This window comes from Vidua macroura, chromosome 13 (genome assembly GCF_024509145.1).
Source record: "Vidua macroura isolate BioBank_ID:100142 chromosome 13, ASM2450914v1, whole genome shotgun sequence".
NCBI classification, from domain to species: domain Eukaryota; kingdom Metazoa; phylum Chordata; class Aves; order Passeriformes; family Viduidae; genus Vidua; species Vidua macroura.
Window position 1 is genome coordinate 8,960,140 of NC_071583.1, and position 27,431 is coordinate 8,987,570.

Below are 27,431 nucleotides of genomic sequence, written 5' to 3' on the forward strand. Positions count from 1 at the left end.
TAAAGCAAATGTAATGTGAACTGCACGCGTTCCACCTCGTTCCCTGACAAAGCAGTTTCCAGCGTGGGTCAGCAGCGGCAGCACAGACCCATCCCAACAGCCGTGGGCAGGGGGGATCCTCTGCTGGATTCCTCTCCAGGAATCCTGCTCATCCTGCTGTAGCCAGGGTGAGCGGGGTGTGAGGGATGTGAGCCCCCATCTCCTGCCCACCGGGCCCAGCAGGGACGGGTTCAGGACCGCCGGAGGTGCGGGAGCACATCCCCGTGTCAGGCTCCCTCCGCCCCCGGCACAGCCCCGCACCCCGGCCCTGCACCCCGAACTGCGGGAAGGGCTGAGGGCAGTGCCATGACACAGCTGGGGAAACGCTGAGAGCACGTCAGACCCCCAGGCAAGGAGCAGCGCCAGCCCCAAGCGTGCTGCTCTCCACCCGGAGCTGGCTACGAAAACAATAAACCAAAATTAAAAACACCAGGAGAAGGGCAGGGTGTCCCTTCGGTGGCGGAGCTGGAAGTAAAATCTCCAAGGCGCCAGCTGCCCTTCGCGGGATCAGAAACAGCCCCGTTTGGAAGCGCGGAGGCCTCGGAGCGCTGGGGGCTGTGGGATTTTCCTGCCTGCAGGGGTCAGCGCTCCCCGAGCACCCGCGGCCCGCGGCGCCGGCCCTGGGGACAAAGTCCCCGCGCAGGGCTCGGGAGCCGCGGCCCAGGCAGGAGGCAGCGGCCGGACGGGTCCACGGAGGACGCCTAAGCCGAGGTACGTGGGGGACTGCGTTTGCACGGAGAGAAAAGAATCGCCTTTTCCCCGCGCAGCCTCACGGAAGAGGAAGCTGAGGCCGAGGCGTCCCCGGCGCCCAGCCCTGCGCTCCCCGTGACGGCTCAAGGGCAGCGCCGGGTTACCCCGGCCGTGTGTGCCCGCCGCGCTGCCCCGAGGCTTTTCCCTCTCCAGCAAGCTACCTTGGACTAAAGACCTGAATATCAGAAAAAGCAGGAATTCATAACACATTTGCCGTGGTTCCCAGACTTTGTATTTCCTAAAGTAATCTGATGTTTGGAAAGGTAGCAGCCTCTTCAAAGGAAAAATCTGATTTATGTTCTACTCACTACGGCTTTTGTTTTTACTAGTGTCCTGCGACCAATCTCACTAACATGGAGTTAGGGGTTAACGTAAAGCTGAGCCCCAAGGACAGAGGCAGCACAGCCAGAGCCACCAGTGCCTGTGAGCCCTGTACCAGAAACTCCCATAAACATTAGCACATAGTAGTGGGATATTCCAGCATGAACTTCTCATAGAATACTGGGGACAAACTGGGAAAAGTAAAATATTTTATGTTTTAAAATATGTCATAAAACCTGCAATTTGAGTTCCTTGAAGTGCCATAAATCTCCACTGTCCATTGCAATGAGGACAGGATAGTGCCTAAATATTCACGCAACCCTTGTGCAGGTACAACATCTTGGCCAACCTACCAAAACCACTCCTCGCTGTGCCAACGCCTTCATCAGGCATCCACTGACAGGTGCCAGTGCCAGAGGAGTCCTGTCCCTTTGCAGAGCAGCGCAGGCTCCAGGATGGCTCTGCTGGAGACCAGCAAGCGCTCTCAGGGCTCAGTGCTCGGCAGCGTGAACCCTGACCTCGCCAGCGAGCGGCAAACAGCCTCCTTCAGCGTGGAGAAGCTCACGGCCCTGCTGGACGGCGGCGCAGAGCAGACACGGATGCGGAGGGCAGTGGGTGAGTGACCCTTATGTGGCCCTGGTGGGGGCTGGCACAGACCATGCCTATGTCCTGCTGCTCTGCTCCTTCTTTGCAGCACAGTGGGGTTTGTGCTCCTGGGCATTTGCTTATCCCCCATCTGTTTAAAAAGTGGGAGTGTGGAGCTGGAGTCTTCTCTTGATGTAAATCAATACGACTCCTCCGCAGCCACTCCTGCAGTCTGAAGCTTTTCCTCCTCCCTGCTCCCATCCCCTGTCTCTGGCAAGACTGGTTAAACTGGAATAGAAGAACTGAGGGTCGAGCATCCATGTGCGAGGGAAATGCATGCAGGGGCTGGTGCTGCTGTGCAGAAATGCACATCACATGTGAACCACAGCCAGCTTTCCTCCTTGGCATGTCAGGCTCATCCAGGTGGAGAATTTCTTGCGTGGGTGGGCTCAACCAGGCTGAGCTGCTCTCACTCCTGATGGGTGTGCCAAAAAATTACTGTTGCTCAGAAGAAATAGAAGAAAAAAATCCTCTCTGTTGTCTCTGTAACTGCATCCATATTATACTCTTACCAAAGGTAAACAGCACAGCCACTGGGATCGCTCTCTTCACAGTGCCACTGGAGTTCAGTATAACCTTCCATGTGAATAGACTCAAGGTATTAAGGCAAAATGGACAAGGGGAGTATTCAAACTGACACAGAAATAGTGACTCTGAGTTGTTGTGCAACAGTGCAATGGGCTGGTAACATCCTGAGCAGGACACCCAGCGGGCTCTGGCCATAACCCACCCTCTGGCTAATGCAACTCACCACAGCCTGGGCAAAATGCAGCTCACCACAGCCCTTACTGCCCTCACAGCAGTTGGAGGCAGAAGGATCCTTGGCATCTTCTGCCAGAAGTCACCTCTCCCACCCTGACCAGGGAGGGTGCCTTATCCTGCAGGGTCACTTTTTCCACTGAACAGACCCCTCTCCCAGGCCCACTCAGTTCCCCTTCTGCTTCCCCAAACCCACTGCTTTTCAGAGTTAGATGTGACAGTCATAGGAGCCAGAACTGGCAAAACAAACCTTGCCTGCAAGCACCCTAAAAATCACAGCATCAGTATCCATGAGTCCAGTCCTGCCTGCTCTTCCCAAACATGGCTCGAGGCACTGCCTGCACTTCCCCAGCCCCAGGAGAACCAACTGTTCTGTGTTGCTTTGCAGTGGAAGCTATTGAATCTGACCCTGTGTTTAGCAGAGAAAATCAGTATTTCCAGACCCAGAATGAGAGGTACGAAGCAGCAGTCAGGAAGGCTGTTCATCTCCAGAAAAAGATGCATGAGATGGGATGGACTGAGAATGGACCTGAATATAAGTACATTTACAGGTGATTTCCTTTTTTTTTTTTTTTTTTTAATGTACAACTAATTTTTTGTTAAAAGCTTTGTATGCCAACAAGAAGCAGCTTTAGCAAAGGCTAGGAAAGACCAACAACTGACAGATTAGGTTTGGATAAAAATGTGCTGCAGGTTTTTACTTCAGCAGCACACTTGGGAAAAGGTAGAATGCTGGTACATGACCAGGAACTTCTCAGAGAGCAGCACATATGTACAGTGTGATAGATCACAGCAGTTCACACCACAACATGAGATTTCCACTTCAACAACTCCTTACTTGTGCTGCAGCTCTCATACCACCCCTTAGACATTTTTAAATGTATAACCAGAAATGGAAGTGGTGCTGTTTCAGTTACATTACTGACTTATAAATAAATTAAAGATTACATTTTGTGTATCTATAAAACACATATTTTATTAAAGGGGAAAGAAAAAGGAAAAAACTTGTGGATATTCTCAGTTCAGTCAGAGAGAATATCCACAATACCGTACCTTAGTTTGTTGGTAAATGAGAATAAAGTATTTTCACAGTCCTTTCCTTTAAAAGTTTTCCTAACACTTCATGTGGGGTTGAGCTCCATGTTTCAATTGCTTGCCCCTCCTTTCCCCCTTTGCTCAGTCAATTCCTGGCTGGCTGTTGCCCAGGGCACGCTGTCTGCTTGGTGGGGTCACATACCCAGTAGGAAGGTGCAAGTTCAGAAGTGTCACTCAGAAGGGCAATGCCTGTCTCTTACACAGCACTGCTGACACTCAGAGCCACTTTTTGGCATTTCATAGACTCATAGCACAGTTAGGGTTGGAAAGGACATTTTAAAGTTCATCTAGTCTAGCCTTCTGCAATGAGCAACGACATCTTCAACTAGATCAGGTTGCTCAGAGCCCTGTTCAGCCTGACCTGGAATGTTTACAGAGAGGGGGCATCCACCAGCTTTCTGGGCAACCTGTGCCATGCTCATTGAAAATGAGTTCTTCATTATGTCTAGCCTAAATCTACCTTCTTTTAGTTTAAAACCATTACCCTATGCCATTATCCTATGGTGACAGGCACTGCTAAAAAGTTGTCCCCATCATATGAATGATATTTTTTTATGCTGAGCTCTTCACCACTTACAGCGAGTGGAACTAATGAAGGGGGAAATGTGCCATCAAGAGCTCTTGGACCTGATCATTATATTCCCATTAAAAAGCAGCTCTCCACTGCTCCGTCAGAACAAAAAAAATCCCACCCAGGTGTGCTTTTATCAGGCCCCCGATGCCAAAGGCTGCAGCAGGACCAGCCCTGTGCTGTCCCATTTGCTGGATTAGGAGCAGAGCTGTCTAGCAGGGCAGCTCTTGCCTCATAGAACTCCAGGTGAGCACCAAGCTCTTATGACAGAACCCTGGCTCCCAGTGCCAGGCACAGTGAATCACACAATTTAAAATCCAGCTTTTCAAATCTTAGCTAAAGGAGCGTTATTTCTGGCCAGGCTGACAAGGATTCATTAAGTCATTTTCTGTTAATCAAAGCAATTTTCCTTTAACTTCTTTGTTCATATTTCCCCCCCAAACTGTTTCAGCATGATTAATTCTCTCTCTGGGCCAGTAAAAAAGAAAGGTCAGAGTCATTTGTTAACAATAGAAGGTATCTGTCTGAAAGGAGATGCTCTCTAGAGCACTGCAGTAAAGCAATGTGCTAACAGCCACTGAGAACAACACAGTTACTCACTTGTACATGTACCTGTATCTGTGAGGTGATTCAATCATGTTCTGAGAAATCCTAGGAAGAGGGATATAGTTATATTCCTCATGTTTTCTTATTCTCTCTCCCACACACAAAAAAGCTTAAATAAATTTCTCATTTGCATGATGGAAATCACTGTACCCAAGTTCCCATACACAGTTTCTGGAATAATGCTTTTTAGGATGTATGCAGATAGTGATGGTGAAGGACCAGGGGTTACTTGGATGTATTTTCATTTTTCTACAAGGAAATAACATCTCAATTCAGGACAAATCTCCATGAACCCCAGTATTGTTCACTGACAGCAAAAGGCAGCAAACAAACAGCAAAAAGCAGAGCAACAAACCCAACATACCATGGTATTTCTCCAGAATGGGAATGGGAAGGTTGAGGAGATCCAGGTCCCACATACCTACATGTGTAATTCAGTCTAATATGCCTCACAGTGAATTGCTAGGGTTTGGGGTTTTTCAAGTAGGGTTCTGTTTTGGTCTTTCTTTTTAGTTCAGCCTCAAAATCTGACTTAAATAATCAAGAAAAAAAAATCCTATGAAGTAAAATAAAAATATAAAATGCTCACAGAGTGTCAGGAGCTTTGGAGATGGGTTGTGCTTTTAGCTCAGCATCTGCTACTTAGAACAGATAATTCCTCCAAGACCAAGTGAAATGAGCGAGCAACACATATGCAAACTCTGTTATGAAAGAAGAGACAAAAGCAGCTTGGAAGGGCACCTTTCCTGCAATGCTGTGCTGATGCTGGGTGCTGGGCAAGGTATGACAAGACAGAAATCAAAAGGCAGCAGGTGGTACTGTCTGGTGACCGCTGCAGTGCCACTGCCTCATTCATCACATGCCTGGAACTTCACTCCCTCAAAAACACCCCTTGTGCCTTCTCTGCAGGGCACTGTCAGGAGATGTCGCATTCCTCCTTCACCGCATCTTCATGAGAAGTATTTCAGTGCTGGGCTCTGACAAACAAATTGCCAAGTGGATTCCCCTCGCCACCCAGCACAAGCTCATTGGAAGCTACGCGCAGACTGAACTGGGACACGGTAAGGCTGCAGGGAAAACAGCATTCCTCTATGACACAAACCTGCAGCCCAGATTCCCATGGGAATTTGACTCCAAACTATCCATCCTTTACTGGGATGGGGGTGGTTGGGTTCTCATTCATGGTTCTCATCAGAAGGATAACCACAAAACCCTGATAATACCCACAGCCAGCTTCCAGGGATCATTTGCTCTCTCCATCCCTGTGATATACCAGGAGATAGCTACATAGATATTTTTTTAATTTCTTTTTTTAAAGGCACATATCTTCAGGGTTTGGAAACAACAGCAGTCTTTGATACTGCTACTCAGGAGTTTATACTGAACACACCAAAGATCTCTGCCATGAAGTGGTGGCCTGGAGACAGTAAGTACCACACAAAATATCTTGGGTTCTGCCTCCGTCAGTTACTCCATATACCCTGGTTAAGTTCTGTTTTTGAGGGCCCAGGTGCTAGCAGAAGACTTCAATAAATGGTACTCACATGGACAAGCAAGTAAGAGAAAGGGGGTTGTCCAAGTTCAAAGGCCACAAAGGAGCCACCATCATCTACAAAAACCCCTTGGGTTGCAGGCTGAAGAACTTCACTCAGGAAAGCTCTTGCCTCTGCAGGAATAAATCTTCACTTCTTTTTAAATAATACTCAGACAACCAAAACCTGCAGGGAGGTCATCAGCATAAAGGATTCGAGTAATCAGACAGTCTCAGCATAAAGGATTCAAGTGTGAAATTCTTTGCTCCCTTCAGGAAGGTATTTCACAGAAAATAACTGAAGTCACTGCAACAGCCACAGCACTTCCCACTCTCACCATTACATTAGCTCAAACTGTTTATTTTTTCTCATATTCTGTTACAAAACTGTTAATCCAAGCCTCATGGGCAGCAACAGAGGCAGAATGATGGTGCAACTTCTGAGAGTTAAGAGCAGGCTGATATAGGTTTCCAGCACACACTTGTGCTGACCCATACCTAAGACCCAACACATTATTAGTACTGACCTCTCTTAACTGTGTTTGTGCTGTACCTTGTCTTAAGGGAATGGGGCTGTTTTTCTTCTCACAGTGGGAAGATCAGCAACCCACACAGTGGTCTTTGCTCAGCTGTACATCCATGGGAAGTGCTATGGCATCCATCCCTTCATCGTGCAGATACGCAGCCTTCAGGACCATTCCCTCTGCCCAGGTAAATAACCCCAGACACTGCAGCACGTGTGCAGGTGCTCTATCTATTTTGCCCTTAAATGTTTTCTAAAACATTGGGCCCAGGGAGAATTATAATTGCCAAAACCAAGCCAAGAGAGATAGCCAAGGTATAGTAATCAATAACCCCTTCCTTTTGATCTGAAGGGAAATTTAACATATCTTCAGCCATATACAGACCAAGCCCTTGACATAACCAGAAGCCTGGGCTGCTGTGAGCACCTCTGCATCAACAACTCAGTTCTGACCCCAGCAGCACAGATCCATCTGTCAATGGATCATGGAAACAAACTACTACAAGGCATTTGAATGCCTGTTTCACCCTGCGGGCAAGATCACCCATGCTGGGGAAGAAGCAGAGCTGACCATGCCCTTCTTTTGAGGTCCCCACCCTGACACAAAATGGGGAGCAAAAAGTTCAAGTGGAAGTAAGCATTTCCGCTATGCAGCTATGCCACTATGCATAGCACTTGCAGCTATGTTTTCTCCTGCTGCAGGCATAACTGCAGGAGACATCGGTCCCAAAATGAATTTTGAGCACACTGACAACGGCTACCTCCTGCTGAAGAATGTGCGTGTCCCCAGGGAGAACATGCTGAGCAAGTTTTGTGAGGTATGTGTGGACTCACATCACAAACTTGCTGTCAGACTCTCATTCCACAGCCAGAGAGACAACAGGGACCTGTCTAAATTTGGGACAAAAATCTTCCTTTGAGTGTCAGCAAGTCTCTGAGGTTTTACCAAGGGCAGAAGGTACCTGGATCCTAAATGAAAGTCATCATCAAGAATTCCACATTCAGGAGCTGGGGATCATGGGGCAGGCAGAACCTACCTCTGCCAGAAACAGTAAGAGTTTGTCTCTTCAAATGGATATCTTTCATCCATCATACATAAAAGCATTGTTTGCATTCAGTGAAAGATTTTTACATCCGTCTTATTCCGTGCATAGCGATTACACACCATAGTAGTACTGAATAAGGCAGCATCTGACAGCCTCTCTCTACTCTAGGTTCGACCAGATGGCACCTATTTAAGACAGGGGTCACAGAAGATTAATTATTTCACAATGACGTCAGTGCGCATCTCACTCATTTCAGACGAGGTTCTCACACCCCTAATGAAGGCTTGCACCATCGCCATCCGGTACTCGGTGGTTCGCCGGCAGTCCAAGCTGAAGCCTGGGTAATGCCATGCATCCCGGTGGGAAGGGGACTGTACCCTGTGTTCCCCCAGGCCAGTTTGTATTTCTTCTCTTCATCTTATCTTTCAGCCCGTCACTGGCTGATTTCCTGGCCCATTCAGGGCATGATAAACATGCTTCCCCATTATTTACATTATGAGCTTCAGTCAAAGTACAAGAGAATGTTTACAGTTCTTTCCAAGATAAGTTTCATACTTTGAATAGGTTAGTGGCTCACACAGGCAACTTATTATTTTATAACTGGCCTTTCCCTGTAATCCCATAACTGAGCAGAATCCAGACAAATTGGACAAGTTGCTGAATTTTTATTCCGTAGTGTCCTACTAGTAGATGCAACATTAAGATACCTTCCAACATCCAGAAATCTAATATTCAAACTTTAAGCACTGAATTGTATTCAGTGTTGAATCCCCATCATTTTTAAAGAAATATGTTAATTTCAATGGACTACAAAGATCTCCATTTAAATATCCTTTCAAAAGCAGGAAGATCTTAGTGAAACCACAATTCAGTTCAAACACCAACCAAACAGAAGAGCACAGCAGCTGAAGTATTGTAATAACCAATTCCATCAAATGAAGTCCTAAATGTACCAACCACATGAAGTGATAAAGAACACCCAAAAACAGCTCAGAAAACTTTAAATCATTCAGACTCAAATATTTTCAGGGAAACATTTTTATACACGGGGCCACAAAGATTCCATTTAAAAAGCCAGAGTTTATCAGGGTGCAATGCCACTGCCTTTTCTGGAACACCTAACAACTTGCTGTCCTTGAGGGCCTCATTCTCATCCTCTCCTCAGTCTCTGTTCCCCTCTGTACTGACTGACCACAGAGCTTTTTCTACACTGTTAGGCTTTTTTGGGTTTGCTCCTCCAATAGCTCAGCAAGCTGGACAGATTTGCTGCCATACTGTCAGCTCAGTCTTGTTCACACACTGCTTATTGGTAATGAAAAATGCCATTTTCATTCTGCAGCAAGTAAAGTAACAGTAGCTATGCCCATGTCCACACTTTCCCTGCTTCATCAGCTGTCTTCCAACAGGGAACAAGAAGCAAAAATCCTTGACTACCAGACTCAGCAAGAGAAACTGCTGCCCCAGCTGGCAGCAGCCTATGCCTTTCATTTCAGCAATGACTACCTGCAGGAGCTATTCAACAGGGGGTACAGAGAGATCCAGAAGAAGAACTTTGACATGCTGCCAGAGGTGAGCTGCAGCAGGATTAACTCATACAGCATTTCTGTTCTCTAAATGTTAAAGTATTTTAGCAAACTGGACAAGCATTCCTCTCACCACTAGAGAACTGGAGAAAGAGGAAACACTACGCTCAAATGACATGTCCCAAGTCTGCAACAGTCAGCAACAGCATTCGTTGTACCACCCCAAACTTTGTTTTGGGAACCATTGCAGAGTGAAAAGTCCTTGAAAAGCATGTTCAAAACCTCGTTCCAAGTAGCTGGTGGCACAGAGTGGTATTACACAACTTCATCTACAATGTGCATGCATGTATATCTGAGCCAAAAACAAAAATGTGACTTTTTAAACATAACAGAATATTTTGCAATTAGGTGCTTGAAATGAAAACATACTCTGAACAAAGGTGGCCAAAGCCAGAACTGGCTGAGAAAAACACAAAAATGCATAAACTGACTACAGTGTGCCCAGCAGGAACACGTGCAGCATCCCAGACACCAAAGGTCAGGCTCAGGGAACTGGGTGCTACCACCATTCAAAGGTGAACCTGACAGGGATTTCATGCCCAGATATTGCACAAAATTTTAAAAAGAAACTTATTCTGAGGATTCCACCTGTAATACTCTGGGGTTTTTTTTCTCTTTTTTTTTTAACAGCTCCATGCATTATCTTCAGGTTTTAAAGCCGTGATCACTCAGCACTGCACGGCAGGAGTGGAGATCTGTCTCCGGGCCTGTGGGGGTCATGGCTACTCCCTGCTGAGTGGACTGCCTTCCTTGTATACCAAAATACTTGCCTCTTGTATTTATGAAGGTGAAAACACCATTTTGCTCCTGCAAACTGCCAGGTAACAATTCAAATGTGTTTATCAAAAAGCCTGCCCTCTCATTTATTCAGCCTTTACCACTTCTCCAAAACCAGTAAAACCAGCTACTCTTTTCTCACAGCACCATCTAAAAACACTGCTCAGGACATAAACTATTCATGCCTTCAGTCTAACAAGCATGGAAGTGTGTGGGAACTGGATTATCGCTTCTATTTTTGGTTTGGGGATGTATGCAGGTGCTATTCTGCATAACCTCGTTTTCGTCTTTGCCTGGTTGCACAGCAAAGGTATTGCTGTGAAAGTTTTGTGGTTAATTTTTCAAGCAACCAATGTGACAATGGTGCCGTGTAATGCAATATTGGTAAAGTAGGGTTGATTCAGAGGAAGCAAAGTTGTTGGATACTGAAAGTGGATGAGTCATGCTCCAAGAACATCACTTTCCTCCAAACACGCAGACTCACGATTATCAAGAGTAGATGAAATACAGGATAAAGAAACTACAGCTGCTTGAACTTTTAATAATATATGTTTTTACTAGAAGGAGAAAACCAGGCCACTTCCAAGGGTGAGAGCCACCACATAGCTCCATGCTGCTATGCAGACATTTCTGCACTCATTACTGCTTTTTGCAAGATCAACAGCAAAGTCAAGAGAAATGCTGTACCCTTTTAATTCCAGACCTGGTCAGTCTAGCTCATAGCAGAGGTACCAAAAAATTAAGGAAGTGGGGAATGCTTTCTCCAAGGGTCTCATGTGTTAACATAATGTGACTTGTGTGTCAGGGATCACAGAGAGTAAGACTCACTGTTAAAGCTCCAGAGCATTGAGACTCAGGTTGCGAAGTTGATAATGTATCTAATCACTAGACTGCTGAGACTGTTAATATAGCCACAGCAAATTTCTGCTGAAAAAAATATTGTTAAGGATTGCTGTAATATTAAATAAGGCAGACAGGCCACTCCTGAGACCCACCACAGATCAGGTTACTGTGAGCAACATGCAAAACAAAAGGTTTTTGGACTTGTTCAAGTCCATTCTGGGCCACTGATGGGATGGGTCACACCTTGCTGCTCCTCACCTGAGCCCAGTTTACTTTTTGCATGTCTGTGTGCTGCGAGGAGATCACCACCATACCCTGCTCTGACTGTTACCCTCTTCCCAGGTTCCTGATTAAGTGCTTCATGGCAGCCAGTGCTGGCCAGCCTGTGCCACCATCTGTCACTTATCTGGCTGCAGTGAAACACGGGAAGTGTCCAGCCAAGAACAAGTTGGATTTTCTCAGTCCAGATATTTACACTGAGGCCTATCAACACGTGGCAGTCAGGTCAGTACAGAAGATGGGAGACAAAAATTCTCTCTTTGACATCAGAAATGTGGTAAGAGCTGAGCTTCTTCCTTGCTTTAAAGGGAGGTAAAATAAAATAAGTTAAACTGGGATTGGTACCATCTGTTCCTGAAAAAGAAAAGGAAGGCTACACAAGATTAACAGCCATGTCAGATGTTCAGTAAGAAGTTTTCACACTCAGAAGTTTTTAAGCCATGTGCTACCAAACAACTACATTTCACAGAGTTGGTGGCACTGTTAAAGTAAATCCCAGACCACATCACTGAGTTGCCATCCAGTAAAATCTTTATTGGACCCTGAGCAATTCTATTAGAATCTTAAAATTTCACATACCTGAGAAAGTGATGTTTGTTTTCAGTTTACACCATAGCAAGAACAACCTCTCGTTCTGTCTGTAGCCTTTCAATTACACACATTCAGTAACTCAACATAAATAAAAATTATATCATGAGTGGTCTCAGAATTATGTACACAGTTACGGGCTGTATATGTGCCACCTCTGAAAATCAGGTAAAAAGACAACTCTACTGTCATTGATACCAGTATAAAAACAGCCACTCTTCGGAAAGCTTCCTCAGTGGGAACAGGATTTGAATCCCTGTGTAGAAAAGGAGAAACATAATGTGACAGGAGTCCAGTATTACTGTTTGTTTTGCAAACTCTCCTTACACACACACAACCCAAGAAAAGCTCAGCCAAACCCCTGGTAAACATAAACTACCCTAGAAGCTGAGAAGGTAGAAATCCTTCAGGACCAGGATGGTCTGGGTTCTTCTCACAATTTATGCTTAGATTTTGCATAATCTAAGTTCACTCATACTGAGTGTAGATAATTGCAGATGTCAGAAATGCCAGTTTGCACTTCAGTCACACGTAACTCCCAAGTGCAAATTCATGCATGTGGGATGCACATACAAGATGCTTTGTGCTTTTTCAATTTTCCAGGCTCACAAGCAGCACAGCAGCAAAACTACAGGACTTGATCCAGTCTGGAGTCAAAAAGCACGATGCGTGGAACCAGTGCACAGTGCAGCTGGTGCAGGCTGCAAAGGTTAGCAAAATTTATCTTCTTATCTGATGTTTGTCTTTAAGAAACAACATGCAACAGAAATGGCATGATTAGCTTACAGCCTCAGTGCTGTTTATTGTTTCATGTTGACATCTAAGAGACACCACAAAGACCATCACTGTGGCCTGCATGGTGGAAAAGCTGTATTAAGAAGCAATTCCTTATCTGAAAAATTTGCTGTCTGCATAGGCCAGGTAGAAAAAGACTAGGAGAAATGAAAGGGAGAAAAAAATACATTCACAGTTATGCTGCCACTACTGGCAGAATCAGATCTCCTATATCCTGAAACAAAACCCCACTATCTCCACCCAACACTCATCTTTTTATAAGAATCCAGCATTTCTGGTGCCCAGAGGAGTCTTCCTAAAGCCACTCCACTGAAAGCTGGTGGAGTCACAGCAAAGGATGAAACATGCCTGGTACTTCTTCCATCTGCTGCAAAGATAACTGCAGGGGAAAGAGTGAAAACCAGTGATAAGTGCAGTGTTAACTACTGCTGAAAGATAATTGAAATTTATAGGAGATGCTTTCAGCTGAAGTAGCATTGGGACAGCAGCATTTGTTCCCTAAAACAAGGGTGAATTAATACAGAATTAAGCAGAAAAGAGGGGAGAAAAGCCCTAAATATTAATGAAAATTAAATCTGTTGATAGTTCTGTATCTCCCAAAACCAAAATTCTTTTTTCAATATGCAATTAAGTGCAATTCCACTGCAGTTATGGTGAAGGCCTTCCTTCCTTTCCCTTCCAAGTCAGATCCACAACTTATTTTAACATAATTAACTATTTCTGAAGAGCCTAACATAAGCAGAGGGCTGGCTGTGGTATCGTCAGTGCTGCTGCTAGACTCTTCAGAAAATGGGATCCAGGCCCCTAAAGTCTCTTAAGTATTTCAGGGACAGGAAAAGTCATCCAAACCTCTTGAATTTTCCCCATAACTTAAAAATTTTGATATACTACTGCCTTCTTGGGGCAATTCTGCATTCACTTCTTATTCCATACCTTCCCTGGAGATTCACCCACACATCTGGGCATGGCAGCTCTATGAACTGACCCCTGCCAGCTCTCAGCTGAGTGGCTCAGACACTGGGCAGACTCCACACAGGTCAATTGCTTGAGTGGCCACTCAGGGACACTCAGTTTCTCAGGCACGTTCTGCAGTCCACACTGGCCTCCACTTCTGCTGCTTCACCGTGCCAGCAGGAAAAGCTGCAGTGCAGGTGTGCCATGCTTACTCCTACAGCTGGAAAGGAACTTGCATTGGGGGAGTGAACCCACACAGATCCCAGCACCACCAATCACCCCCAGCAGTGTCAACGTAGCAAGAGTCAGTTTAATTCATCTCCTCTGCACCTCTGCTAATATTTCTGTCATTTCAGGGTCAAACATTCTACTGGTATGTGACCCCAAAATTACTAGTTTACTTAAAACTGCAAAAGTGGGAGGTAAATTTGGTTGTTTTTCTGTGACAGTGGTGTTTCCAGAGCTGAGGCCTTTGTAGACACTGATCCCAAAGTACCCTGAGCCCAAGGTCTTCAACAGAAGTTTTCTCCTATTGATGTACAACCGACATTCGCTTACCACACAAGCACATTCCAATGTGTTTCCTTCACATAAACTCTTTGGGATTTGATCAGAACTATTTAGAATAAGTACCAGCAGGATTTCTGAAGCAGTTTTCTAGAGTTTACAAATACCACAGTGTTGACTGTTTACACATTCTGTCTTCTGCTGTCACTGTAAGCCATGAATGCAAAAGGCCTGGTCACCAAGCAAACAAAGGATACAGACTGGAGAAGTGCCAGGGAAATGAAAAGGTTTTATATTCTTTGCAAGAACATTTGAGTCATTTGGCCTACTAAAGTCTTTGAGGTGCATTCACTGTTGATTGCATTTGTTTTCCAGGCTCACTGCCACTACATTGCAGTGAAAAACTTTGCAGAAACTGTGGAAAAACTCGAGACGAAGGCTGGCATCCAGAAGATTATGAAACATCTCTGTGACCTCTTTGCACTACACGGGATCTTCTCAAATACAGGGGCCTTCTTGCATGATGGATACACATCTGCAGCTCAAATGGACATGGTCACAGCATCCTACCTGGACCTCCTGGCTGTCATTCGGTGAGCTGCTTTGGCAGGACACACACAGCTATCCAGTTTATCCCTGTGCTAGATATAAAAGGGTGCTGCTGTACCTATGGCAACATCTCCACAGTCAATTCATCTCATTCAGGTTTTATTTCCATTGCCTGGCAGTACTGGAAATTGATTGAAACGTCTACTCTGAGCTTGTTTTCATGGCAAAACAGACCCAAGTGTCCAGCTCCTCTGCAATCTCTAAAGTTCTGTAACATGAAGTCTTAAATTATAAATTAAGAAGTCATGAACACTTTCTACCATCTGCAGTAGAGTGAAAGCAGGAAAATATGTAGTCAGAGCACACTAGCAGGAGGCAGCCACAGCAACCCATCACACATTGCAAAATCTGCTTAAGCCACAGCTAATACAGCCTACTCTGTTGCCATGGCTGAGCTGCAACTGGTACCCAAACAATCCTGCCTACAGCTACTTCAGATGCATCTGCTCGACACCATTTATTATCAACTCTGAATTCTGAGTTAAGGTTTTCACTTAGCACAACACTCACAGAGGCTTTTTGACAAAGGGTTCAGCTTTCACTACTCAGTGCTGTTTGTTTAGAACATAGTAACTTACGGTGCAGAGGAGTTGCTACTGTATCTAAAATTCTACCTAAGCCACCTGGAGAGAAACAAGAACACACTATAAGCAAGGGCTGAAAAGGGCAGAGCCAAACAGCAAGGGGTTTCAGAACTGGTAACAGAATCTGAATTAAGTGATAAGTTTAACATAACATTTTCAAAAGCCTAACATGTTGTCTTTGGAATTCATTGCAATTTCTGTGTTAGTCCATGCCTTGTTAACAGCATTCAAGAATGGAGTATTTACATAATTACAGTTAGTGGAAAGGATATAACCACTTCCTGGTCTGTAGCAAAAACCCAGCCTTTTCCAAACCCTCAGACAGCTCTTCCCCAAAAGGAACTGGAAGATAGGAATGCTGACATTTGAGCAAACCACTTTGCATCCTGGTACCTCAAGTGTGAGGTACAGCCAGCACAACTTCCTACACCCAGGATGATGGAAGGATGAGGAAAAAGAAACAATCTCCTGCTTAGGAGATGCTGCCTGTGCTCTGGCTCTCCATGCTGTCACACTGGCTTCTGGACTAGATGGGCCCTTGGATGGGTCAGGGTTGTTTTGCTCTTACAGACATGAATAGAAGAGCTCAGCACCTCATGATGAGATAATAGAAATACTGAAAGGTGGATGAAGGTTGAAGATCAGCAAAGCAACTTCACATCAGTCTAGTAGGAAACTTATTCCATTTTATAAGACACACATACAGCATAAGAAAAATGAAACAAAGAAAGACAAAAATCAAAAGAACAAACTGGCAGAGACTACAGAGAAAAAATCTGACATCTCCGGGTGATGGAACCAGGGTGAAGACCCTGCAAACACCCACTCAGCAGTGCAGACAACTCAGGGCATTAGTGGAACATCACAGAATCACAAAATTATTACAGTTGAAAGGGACCTCTGGAGATCATCTAGTCCAATCTCCCTGCCAAGGCAGGGTCACCTGGAGATGTCTCTGAGGAATCAGAACAAGCAGGATTTCCCGCCCACCCAGTAAAGACAAGGAGGAAAACTGGCAGAAGCTTTCCAGCAGAAACCTGGATACTGCCAAGTTTATCTTTGATTTATTTTCCCATCTTGCAAAGCAGTACCCTCTCAGTAACAGGAATGCCACTCCTGTGCTCTGTAGGAAGGATGCTGTGCCACTGGTGGACGCTTTTGACTTCACAGACCAGAGCCTGAACTCTGCTCTCGGCAGCTACGATGGGCAGGTTTACCAGCGGCTCTACGAGTGGGCTCAGAAGTCACCCACCAACCAGGTAGGGATGAATTACAGCTGGGCAACCTCCACAGCAGCCAGGGCAGAAACTGCTTTTCTTCTAACAAAAGCAGTACAGATAAGAGAGCTTTTAGTTCCTCTTTGTAATTAAGAGCTTTTAATTCCTCTTTGTATCACATTGTACAGAATAAGCTAGAATAAAAGTCTGTTTACATATTATGGAACAGCACTAAATGCAGGGTCTTTTCTATACACTAATGCTTCTACTAGTGCAAAACTTGGGGTTTTAAATATGTTTAACCAGAAAGAGTGTAAGTGTTAAACAAGGCAATTTGATCCCCCATGGTCTTTAGCACTTTGCATTCTTAATTCATACATACTGTGGAGTAATGTAAAAATTTTGTGTGATGTAAATATGTATTACTCTGTTTGAAAACTTATTTGGCCTTGAGTGAAATTTTTACTGTGGTAATCGGTATCCCTTTGAAATTCTACAGTTGAACACAAAATTTGCCTTCAGCAAACATTCAAGTCCAAGCATATTTTCTGAGGTTAAATAGTATGCTGTCCCCTTTGGGATGAGTGTGGTGTGCCGGTTATGAAGGACAGCACATATTATAGGGAAAAAAATCTTGCACATAGTTGAAGTAGCTGCTGGTTTGTTGATTGTTTTTTTTTTTTTTTTTCTTAAGTAGTGCAGCTTTATGTATTTCAGAGACTGTTTTTAAGAAAAAAAACTGCCTTCCCCTTCTTAATTGCCATTAATTCCCTTCCACATTCTCTTTCTGAACAGATGAGCCCAGCCTACGAGAGGTATTTGAAGCCACTTCTGCACAACACGCTATCAAAATTATGAAGAACATGTTCAAAATGAAGGGCATACATTTCCTCCTGTTCTTTGTGCAGCAGTACATTTATGAAGCATCAGTAATGACTAATCAGAATTAATAATCAGTTGCTTACTTGCAGTTACAACAAGTATGAAAGATTCTCAGCTAGCCATTTGCAATTAGACAGATGCCAACAGCGCTGAGTGGTACCTGCTGCTATGAGACAATCTAGTCAGGAATGGTCCAGGGTTCACTGTTTTCTATCCTGAAGTGTCTTGACAGCATCAAAACTCTCTCATTTGACTTTCTTATTCTCTTTCTAAATCCACTATATGATGATTAAGGGGGAAAAAAACCACCACCACACTGTGAACCCTCTCTCAGTGTGTTGTAACTATAGAGTGCCTTCAAAAAACCCAAAACCACCAACTTTACTGAAAAATCCATGATGAAATCATGATCCTTTGTTTTTAGGAACAAGTTGCTCTCTTCAGTCAGAAAGCATATTAGAAAGTGCATCTGTTTGGACAATTAAAATAGCTCTCGATTTGCTCTGTACTGGAATATTCCTGCCTATTGAAGATGCAGACAAAGCTGATGCCAGTTCCAGTCTGCAGAATTTACCTTCCCATTAATAGAGCTGCTCATTTCTATAAATCTTGAGCTCCAATAAAGTGTATTATTTGGAATACTGCTTCTCTAATTATTATTCTTCATAATTATGGAAAGGGCAAGCTGATGCAGGCCAGTCATTGATTTGCTCATAAATGAAGTGTTGCAAAGAACATCTTGTGATTATAATTCAATGCCAGTTAACATGAATATTTCTTACCATGTGTTGTAAGAAAGAAACAACCTTTCCTGAGCTTCATCAGTTCTGCTTCTCTTCCCTCCTTGATAGCAAGAAAAAAGCTCTCACTGCTGCCTCTTACTGCATAAGTCAAAAACCTGCAATGTATGAACAGGAAGAGACAAAATATGACAGAAAAATACCCCCCCCAGACAGCCTTTAGAGACAGATATGGGATGCTCCCACCTACTTGGGACAAGAACTTCATGGGAGAACAGGATCCACTCCACGAAACAGATACCAACTCCCTTAATCCCAGCTGCAATCAAGTTAGATCATAACCAGAAATTCTATTAATAACTATGACAAAAGGACCAGGATAAGTAGAAATGTCTGTATGAAATTGAATAAAGCCACAGAATTTTAATGCCTTGACTTGAACATCACTAGAAAAAGCATTCTGCAGTTGGAATTATATATAAAGTCACTGCATAAAGTGCTGACAAACCATGCAACTCTATTAGCAGCATTAAGTATTTAGGCTCTGTGTTCCCACCATCCCTACCCCTTTAGCCAGTACAAATATTTGCTATCTTTCTATCAATCTAAAGAAGTTCTCAGAACACAAGCTTTGTCTATAATGACATTTGAATCAACTGATTAACATTAAAAGGAACAAATGACATCATTAATGGAAGAAACCAGGGCCCTACCAGAATACCCAAACTACTCCGCAGCACAAAAACCAGGATTTGGGTGGGAGGTTTTTTGTTTCGTTGGGTTTGGTTTTTTTTAAGTATGAGAATTCTAAAAGACAAAGAGAAAATACAAAACAATATTCTGTATTTCACATTTTTATTAGCTTCTTCTGGCAGGCATTACACTTGGGAATAATATTGCACCAGGCATTAAAAATATGAATTCTACCACAGGGACATTTTGCATTTAGAATCCATTATAAATATTTGTAATCATATTTCCATGGCTACAGATAATATTTGGTTGCTTGATTTATATGCATAGAAAGAAACAGTTGTCATAACTGTAAGAAACTGTACTTACCAAGTACTTTTAAAGGGTGGGATTTGTTTTCCTAGAACATTAAAATACTGTTTATTGATTTAGAAACTAAATTAGTCTACACAATAGCAGCTTCTCCCCAACTGCATTTTAAAATCTTTTTTGTTTCTTGCTCCCAGTGTCATAGCATTAGATGGATTAGAAACCATTTAAACAAGAGGTAATTTTAGCACTTTGAGTTGAGTTCAGAGAATTGTGTTAATGACACAAAATACCCTATTGTACTGATTCTTCGGACTCCCTCTTTCAAACAAAAAGGTGTCTTGACTGAACAGGCACATGCACGGTTTTTTTTCTGAACTGGACAAAAGAACAGAGCTGCTAGAGAATGAAACTCCTCCAGTCCTCACTGATAAACAATAAATAGTCGTATAAAAAAAGCCCATATTGTTGCTTTAGTCAAAATCCAGACTCTTTTGGGTTCACTGTCCAATTAAGTTGCTAATCACTGAAGTGGCTCCTGCAGAGTCAGAATCAGTCATCTGTTTTCCGTGCCAGTCTACAGAAAGTCCAGTTGTGTTCCACTGTGTTTTCATTGGCACGCTCGCTCATGTGATGGACTCTGGTGTTCCTGATCGTGAAGCCTTGCTTTGTGATGTACTCCATGAGATGGACTCGGAGCGACACTTCCTGGTGGTAATCACATGGCCCAAAGGTGAAGGACACCTGGCAGTCCCTGGTGTCCATCATGTGCTTATTCCACTTGGTGAAGTGGTTTGAAATGCCTTCCAGTAGTGCATGGACTTTCGTCGTGATGGTGAGCTGCGTGATGATCACAGCCACCGGGTTGGAGTACTTGGAAAGCTTCCGGGTGCTGGACAGCTCCACCACCTCCTCAAAGGTATCCACAGGATACAGCGGCTTGGGGTCATTAAGACACTGAATTAAGGGTTCAATCTGATAGAAGTCTGCTTCCTTCCGGAGCAGGTCAAACTCCTTGAAGTCCAGTGGCAAAGTGAGCTCTGAGGTCCTTAAAAAGTTAAGAACATAACGGAAAAGTGGTCCATCTCTGTCAATAAAGTAATTGCCCTGAGAGTCCCTGGCAGTGGGGAAGTCTCCCCTGAACATGGCCCCGAGCATTGAGTCAGGATATCTCGTTAGAGTTGTGAGGGAGGTCGTATACATGTGTCCACCCACATTTAGCGTGACTGGATCAGTCATCTAGAAAGAGAGAAATTGCAGAGTTTATCAAGCCCCAACAAGAAGATTCGATCACCTTGCTGACACACGCGGCAAACACTGCTGGAAAACTGGGGGGAAATCACAATTCTCCTGTTCCAACGCCTCTAAGGGCTGTTCAAACCTGAACAAATCCAAGCCACCTAGCAACAAGGCACCACTGGCAACTAGACAGGATGATACTTAGCATGCAGAATGCACATTTCCAGAATGCTTTAGAAATCTTAACAACTAAGCTACTGTCGCAGGATCAAGTTTAGCATTCGGGCAGCAAGTTTTTTCCTATTCTACAGATGGGGAAATGAGAACAGAGAAATTTCCTGAAGAACAAGTTAATCAGAATGAGGCCCAGTAATGTTTCTTACTTTCACAATCTGTCTCTCATTCTAGAACAAAATCAAAACAAAAACAAAAAAAAACAAAAAAAAAAAAGAAAAAGGCCAAACAAATGTTAAGCCTCTTTTTATCCCTCAGAAGAGTAAGACAATGCAGGTTTAAACATAGGACCAAGAGCTCACAATCAAAATAATCCACGCTTTGGCTCAGAGGCTTCATTAAAACAGGCAAGGGAGAAAAAGAACTTTCAGCTTTTAACTCTAAAAAGAAATATTTATTAACAAATTAGCATGCTGCATAGAAGTGGGGAGCAGAGCACAAACCAGTCTGCATCAGATTCCAGATAGCACATGAGGAAGTAAGAGAGAAAGGAACATAAATCCCATCTGTCCACCAACTCTAACAACCAGGACTGCAGCCAGCCAGAGAAAAGAGACATATGCATGGCAGCAGAATGAGAAGGGGAGAAAAATAAGATGTGCTTGTCTAGTTTGAGACAAGGTTTACAAGAAAAAATACTTTTCTCGATAAATAAAACGACAAAAGTCCTTAAAATAATAAGCAAAAAACATAAACTATTTTCAGCTTTTTTGTTAGAAAACAGTAACAGGGAGCTCAAGGAATCAGTTCAGTCCTGGCTGATTGTCCCTAACAAATGTGAACCTGGGCACTCCACAAATTGCACAGGAAGTGCAGCACTCCAGGGAAGGTGTGTAAGCTGTTGTAAAGCTGTTTTAACAGGCATAGTTTTCCTTCTCTCACAACTGAAGCTCTGGATCTACAGAAGGCAGATCTGGAAGGATTCTTGCTGCAAGACCTTGGAAGCCCAGTTGTAGTGCACAGTGCACACTTGCACTCACCATATATCCCCAGTCTCCATTATCCATCTGTTCACGTGCTTGAGCTGTGGTATTCCAAGTTTAACAGAAGGCTGCTGAAAGGATACACAATTCCTCTCCTCTTATCTCCCTGCAGGAAAAAGCACACACAAACACAGAACAAAACATGGCAGACCATCAGTACCTAGAAGTACACCAAGGGGAATGGTTTCCAATCAAAGGCAGCATCTCTGCCAGGAAAACATTCAGTTACAAAGTCACATTAGCAGGAGAATCTGAAAACCCTCTTTTCCCTCCTTCTCCCATCACATTACCTACAGGACTGTCTCTGGAGCAGATGTAACCACTCCACTGGTTGCCTGAACATCCCAGTTTTCTTGAAAAACAAGCAATGTGCCTTTGAGGGCAATACATGTTCACAAGCAACCTTTCACCTGGGAAACTGTGAGTACTTTGGAAGACAGATGCCATTTTCCCAATTAAGAAAGTTTATTTAGCCACCTCTGAGATCACACACGTGATCCGTTAATATTAGTCAACATTCCCATGCTCCAGTTTTAAACTGCTCAGAAAAATAAATCAAGCATGAAAGTCAATGAACACTAAGAAGAAAAAACCCTCACTGCAGAATTAATAATTCAGTAGTGGAGAACTGCAACTGATAGCAAGAACATTAATCCACAGACAAAGAGTATGAAAGGACTTCCCAGACACCTACTCTCAAAAGCAATCTCTGTAGGGACAAGCCAGAGGACATCTAACATGCTGTCAACACACTCCAACAAAAGCAATTTGAGAAGAGATTCATGCTGTGACTTCCCAGAAGATGCTGAACTGTTGACTTGCATAACAAGGGGACTATCCACAGGAGCACAAGGCAAATCCACAGCCAGGCTGTGCAGCTCAAGAAGGGGGAAGTGAATGACCTCAGACTCCAGTGTTGATTTGCCAAAGGTGGCCTGTCAACCTTGTCAAGCGATGGAAGGACAGGGAAGCCAGTTGTCAGTAAGCCTTTATCCCTACCCAGAGCCTGCCTCTCTGCTAGAATTGCTGAAAATTTAGGTCAGCCTGTTTTAAGTAGGGTAGAGCTTCTCAGCTTTGTTTATTTTTATATCTTAAAAGACCACACAGTTCCCAAGACTTCTGGTCCCATCCTCTTTACTAACAAACTCCAATATACAGCCACCCAGCTAAAGGCACACCAAGATTTAGCCAAGCCAGAGCCCCACATTCCAAAATTACTCAATGTTCACAGTTAATTCCCAAACAAAAAAGATAACTTGCCCTTCTCATTCCTAGGAAATGAGGTTGGTTTCATTCACCACAGAACAAGGCAGCACATCCCACCTCTCTGTGCCCTGCTGCCCTGCCCAAATCCACAGCCTGGGCAAAACAGTGTCCAGCAGGTCACGTCTTTGAGACCCAGCAGTACAAGCACAGCCCCAGCTGCATCTCAGGTGGATTAAAGAGTAAAAAAAAAAAAAAAAAACAAAATCAGTATATGAAAATAGTGAGGTCAGACAACAGAAGACTAAGGAATACTAAGGTACAGAACAAGTCATACCAGGATCCTATTTTTACAAATTAGAGACAGAGTATGCCTCAAGAGAGTACATTAAAGCACATCCCCCAACAGCAGATAAACCTGGAACACCAGCTCTTTTGCCAGCCTCTGTAATTATTTTTTTAACTGCTCACAAATGAAGTAGTCAATTCTTTCAGAATTTTGCTGTTTGGTTTTTTTGTTTCATTTTGTTTTGTTTTTGGGGGGGTTTTTGGGTTTGGGTTTTTTTGTGGGTTTTTTTTTTTGTTTGTTTGTTTGTTTGTTTGGAGGGTTTTTTTCCGTTGGTTTGGTTTTGGTTTTTTTGGAATTGTCACTCAAGTACAGTTTGTAAACTTTTAGCAATAGACCAGATCTTTTAAATTCTAGCACTTGAAGGTGTTATTCTGGTCAAGTACAAGACAAGGATAATATGCAGATGCATTAAAACCATATGAGACTGTACAGGTTTCTGATACTCACTTGAAAGTGAAATGATGCAGCCAGCCAGAAACCTCACCAGTAATCATGACAGAAGAGATCTGCAGTCTTAATAAAATTAACTCAAATTACACATCCAGAATATTTCAAAGGCAGAGATGTCCATCAGTGCTATTTTAACTAGTGAATACGATGTTATTTTGGTCAGCATGTAAGTCTGGTACAGACGAATCAAGACTTCATCAGGGAAAGAAAGAGCCACTGCAAGCCAGTGCAAAGGCATGATTTAATCTTTGATCACAGCACTGCTGTGTAACACCCGAGTAAAAAATTTACAAGAGCAATCATCTGAAACAAACCTAGCCCTCAACATAGAAGGGGCATGGAGAAATCTCTGTGACCTTTGTGTAAGGACCCAGAACTACAAGGCACACACAGACCTCCCTGGCAAACCAGTGCTGGAGCAAGATGTGCCACACAAAAGGATGATACCAGGAAGCCATCCTAAAATACCTGAGTGTGATCCCAACTCTTCACTACTTCCTTTATCAGCCTGGGAGCTTTGAATTTCTAGGCAACTTCAGAGGTGAAAGTAGCTTAGTTTGGGTACAACCTGAGCTGAGGACTCACCAACCACATTAGAGCAAGGCTGAGGATGGACACCCTTCATAACATGTGCCCTTTCAATGATGCTTTAAATCCTCCTGAATGGGACACAGTGATCATCAGTGGGGGTGGGCAGACACTCCATCCATCCTCCAGCACAGGCAGCCTCAAGCCAGCTCTGTCCTTGTGTCACACACCAATGGACTGCACGCAGGGACAAGCTTGCCAACACAGCTACTCCTGTCCAGACAGCAAATTACAGATGACACACAGTCATATCCCAAGGCAGCCTACGTTTGATAATCACAAAAAATATTTAAAGTGAAATTCAGTCAGAGAAATTGCTGACACAATTCAGCCAAACGGGATGTCCCTCTCTGGCGGGAGCAGAAGTGCACAGACAGTGTCAAACCACAGTCCTGCTGTCGTGACACTGCTCTGCGTGCAGGGAGAGGACACACAGCATGACACGGTCACTGGGGCTCCTGCCACAGCCCAGCACAGCCAGAACTGGAACGGCACAGTGAGAAGCAAGAAAAGTACTCAGGTCATCACTTTATACTCGACACACCAAACTGGATACCTGCATTTATAAAACGCTCACTCTTATTTCATATGTTATGACTCAGAGGATTACAAGGCTGTTTATCAGCAACACTGCTGCAACAGGTAGCGCCACTAACTCCAGCAGGGCTTCTCCCAGAACAGAGCTGCAAACCAGTTTGCAAGCTGAAATTCAAAGAAAGCATTTAAGAGTCAGATGAACGTCTGCATCTGTGAAAACACACACAGACACATACACCAGACACACACACACTCGGGCCAGGCCAGGGGATGCCAGCAGCCCTGCCAGGCATTGACAGTGCTGGGACTACAGGCTACCACCACTCCTGGAGAGACCCCTGCAATGGTGCAACATGGCGTTACTCAAAGGAGGAGCAGAAATACACCAAGCTGTTGTAAGTCAAGGGGCACAGACCACCTGATTTGCTCTGGATGTTCTTCATCTAGTTTTTCAAACAAAAGAATTAAGGGATTTACTTGTGGCAATAGTCTTTCATGGGCAGTTTGGTATCAATATTACAGCACAGGCTGTTTAACCTCAAGAGTTACCTTGCATTCCTATGCCAATAGAGAGATGGAAGGAATTCTAGCAGTGGCAACTTAAAAATGAAAAAGAGCAAAGTAAGACTCTGACATACACTTGGCATTTCAGCTACTCACCCCCTTTGTGAGCTCCCTGCCTCTCACAATTAGATCTCACAAGATGAGAAGAAACTCCATCCACCAGCACAGTTATGCTGTACAGGGACAACCTCTCTCTTTCCCAGCCAGTCAGAATATTTGAAAGGCAAGTTCTTACTGTAAATTCTTGGTGACTCACCTGAACTGACAAACACTGAGCAGCACCAGTGCTGACTGTTCTCCACCAAACTACAGTGAGCTGATGGTCTGCAGAGCAACCTCTGAGTTCCAGCTCTGTGCTACTCTAACCAGGGGAGTGAGGAGGAGGAGCATTCTCAAAACAACCAGATACCAAATCTTCTGGCAATTCAGGAGATCAGCTTCACTAAAGAAAGCACCTACAGCCTTCAGCACATGTCAAGTTTATCATGACTAATGCAGTTTATTATAAGTTAACTTAGCTCTTGCTTTTCTTGAGCTGTTTTTTACAAATACTCAGTCTTTACCTCAGGCAGGACGGAAAAACACTCACGCTAGCCACTCAACATTTTCACTCCTTTATGTTTAATTGCTTCACTGTAAATTCCAAGCTCCTGAAGTTTCCATCCCTTGCCCAAGGAGCTCTGACATTCTGTTTTAAGTCCCGATTCCAAATCTTTATTTCAATTGCTTCTTGTTGGAAGAGCCCACATCCCAGTACAACTTTGGCCTCCTAAAAGAGACCCAAAGGAGGACTCTAATACCCAGCCTGGTCCTGCTGAGGCAACCCAGGGCACTCAGCCTTCCAGGACCTGTGATAATAATTGGGGTTTATCCAAATACTTTGCTTCTGTGATATTAACCAGTGTTTTTCCAATGAGGAAACATATCTCTGAACAGTTCTGGTGGAGGGCAGGTGTCAGAACTGAGACTCCCTGCACACAGAAGGGGCTTAGCACACATACGGACCAAGGAGTGACAGCAACATGGGACAGAAATCCCCCCTGAAAGCCAAGAGTGGGGCCCAGGGCTTCAGCAGGAGCGGGGCAGTGCCCGTTTCCATCCCAGAAGAGCCAACGAGATCGTGGTAACAGAACTCTCCCCCGGATCACAGTGATTCAGCAAAGATGCTGGGAATTAACCCGTTCTGCCTCTCTCCCCGCAAGTGACCCAAGAGTCCACGGCCTGACCCCCACCCCAAAACAGAGTCCCGGCTCTGCCTCCTCCCGCCGTGGGGAAGCAGGACCCGCTCCCCTCCCCGGCCGGAGCAAAGCCCACGGGTCCCAGCCCCTCCCTGCCAGGGATCCCCGCCGGGCACCGCGGCTCCCGCCCGGGCATCCCCACCGCGCCCTCCCCGCGCCCGACCGGGAACAGGATCCCCGGAACACCTGTCCCGTCCCCTCCCGAGCTCGGGGCCTCCGCTCCCTGTGCCCGGCCCCGGGAGCCCGGCCCGGCACCTGCCCCGCTCCCCGCCCGTCCCGCCGTGACGCGCTCCCCTCCGCGGCCGCGGCCCCCGCCCCGCACCGCCCCCCTCCCCCGCGCCGGGGCAGCCCCGGGGCTCGGCCCCGCGCCCCCCGCCCGGCCCGGCACTCACGGGCGCAGCTCTCGGCGCTGAGGCGGAGCCCGGCGGCGGCGGCAGCGGCGGGGAGTGTGCCTGAACCCGGAGCGGAGCCGCCGGCGCGGGCGGGGACGGCGCGGGGGAGTGTCCTGGCGAGCCCCGCCCCGGCGGCCGGTGCCGGGGCGGGGCGGACGGGCGCGGCCGGGCCGTGCGTTCCCGCCGCCCACAGGGCCGCCCGGCGGCTCTGGCCCGTCCCCCGGGCGCGTCCCCGCGGGGCTGCGCGGGCCCGGCCGGGGCCGCGGGCGGGGCGTTCGGGCGCGCGCCACGCGCGGCCCCGCGGGGGTCTCCGCGCGGCCCCGGTGCCGGAAGTGGCGCAAGAGCGCCGCGCGCTTCTCGCCACCGCCCGCGCGCCGCGGACGCTCTCGCGAGAGCCGGGGAGGCGGG

The 27,431-nt window shown here is 45.3% G+C and overlaps 2 protein-coding genes across 6 annotated transcripts; one reads left to right on the forward strand and one right to left on the reverse strand.

The window, feature by feature from the left end:
- Positions 1 to 592: 592 nt before the first annotated feature.
- ACOX2 (acyl-CoA oxidase 2) lies at positions 593 to 18,325 on the forward strand. Of its 2 annotated transcripts, none has more exons than XM_053989051.1 (15): positions 593 to 750; positions 1,441 to 1,725; positions 2,903 to 3,065; positions 5,696 to 5,847; positions 6,105 to 6,212; positions 6,909 to 7,028; positions 7,543 to 7,658; positions 8,055 to 8,227; positions 9,293 to 9,455; positions 10,100 to 10,290; positions 11,432 to 11,593; positions 12,560 to 12,665; positions 14,588 to 14,805; positions 16,535 to 16,664; positions 17,418 to 18,325. In XM_053989051.1, exons 2-15 carry the CDS (start codon positions 1,566 to 1,568, stop codon positions 17,478 to 17,480), a joined length of 2,025 nt encoding a protein of 674 aa, XP_053845026.1. In that variant the 5' UTR covers positions 593 to 750; positions 1,441 to 1,565; the 3' UTR covers positions 17,481 to 18,325. The 2 variants fall into 2 exon arrangements, with proteins under 2 accessions (XP_053845026.1, XP_053845025.1); XM_053989050.1 differs by having other exon boundaries at positions 665 to 750; positions 1,548 to 1,725.
- Positions 18,326 to 19,082: 757 nt separating this feature from the next.
- On the reverse strand, positions 19,083 to 27,140 carry KCTD6 (potassium channel tetramerization domain containing 6). 4 transcript variants are annotated; one of them, XM_053989053.1, is made up of 5 exons: positions 27,024 to 27,140; positions 24,290 to 24,505; positions 23,702 to 23,767; positions 21,700 to 21,808; positions 19,083 to 20,485 (listed from the first exon to the last, which is right to left on the reverse strand). In XM_053989053.1, the coding sequence occupies exons 4-5, from the start codon at positions 21,724 to 21,726 to the stop codon at positions 19,799 to 19,801; spliced, it is 714 nt and encodes a 237-aa protein (XP_053845028.1). In that variant the 5' UTR covers positions 21,727 to 21,808; positions 23,702 to 23,767; positions 24,290 to 24,505; positions 27,024 to 27,140; the 3' UTR covers positions 19,083 to 19,798. The 4 variants fall into 4 exon arrangements, with proteins under 4 accessions (XP_053845028.1, XP_053845031.1, XP_053845029.1 ...); XM_053989056.1 differs by lacking the exon at positions 27,024 to 27,140 and adding an exon at positions 24,849 to 25,052; XM_053989054.1 differs by lacking the exon at positions 23,702 to 23,767.
- Between the last annotated feature and the right edge of the window lie 291 nt (positions 27,141 to 27,431).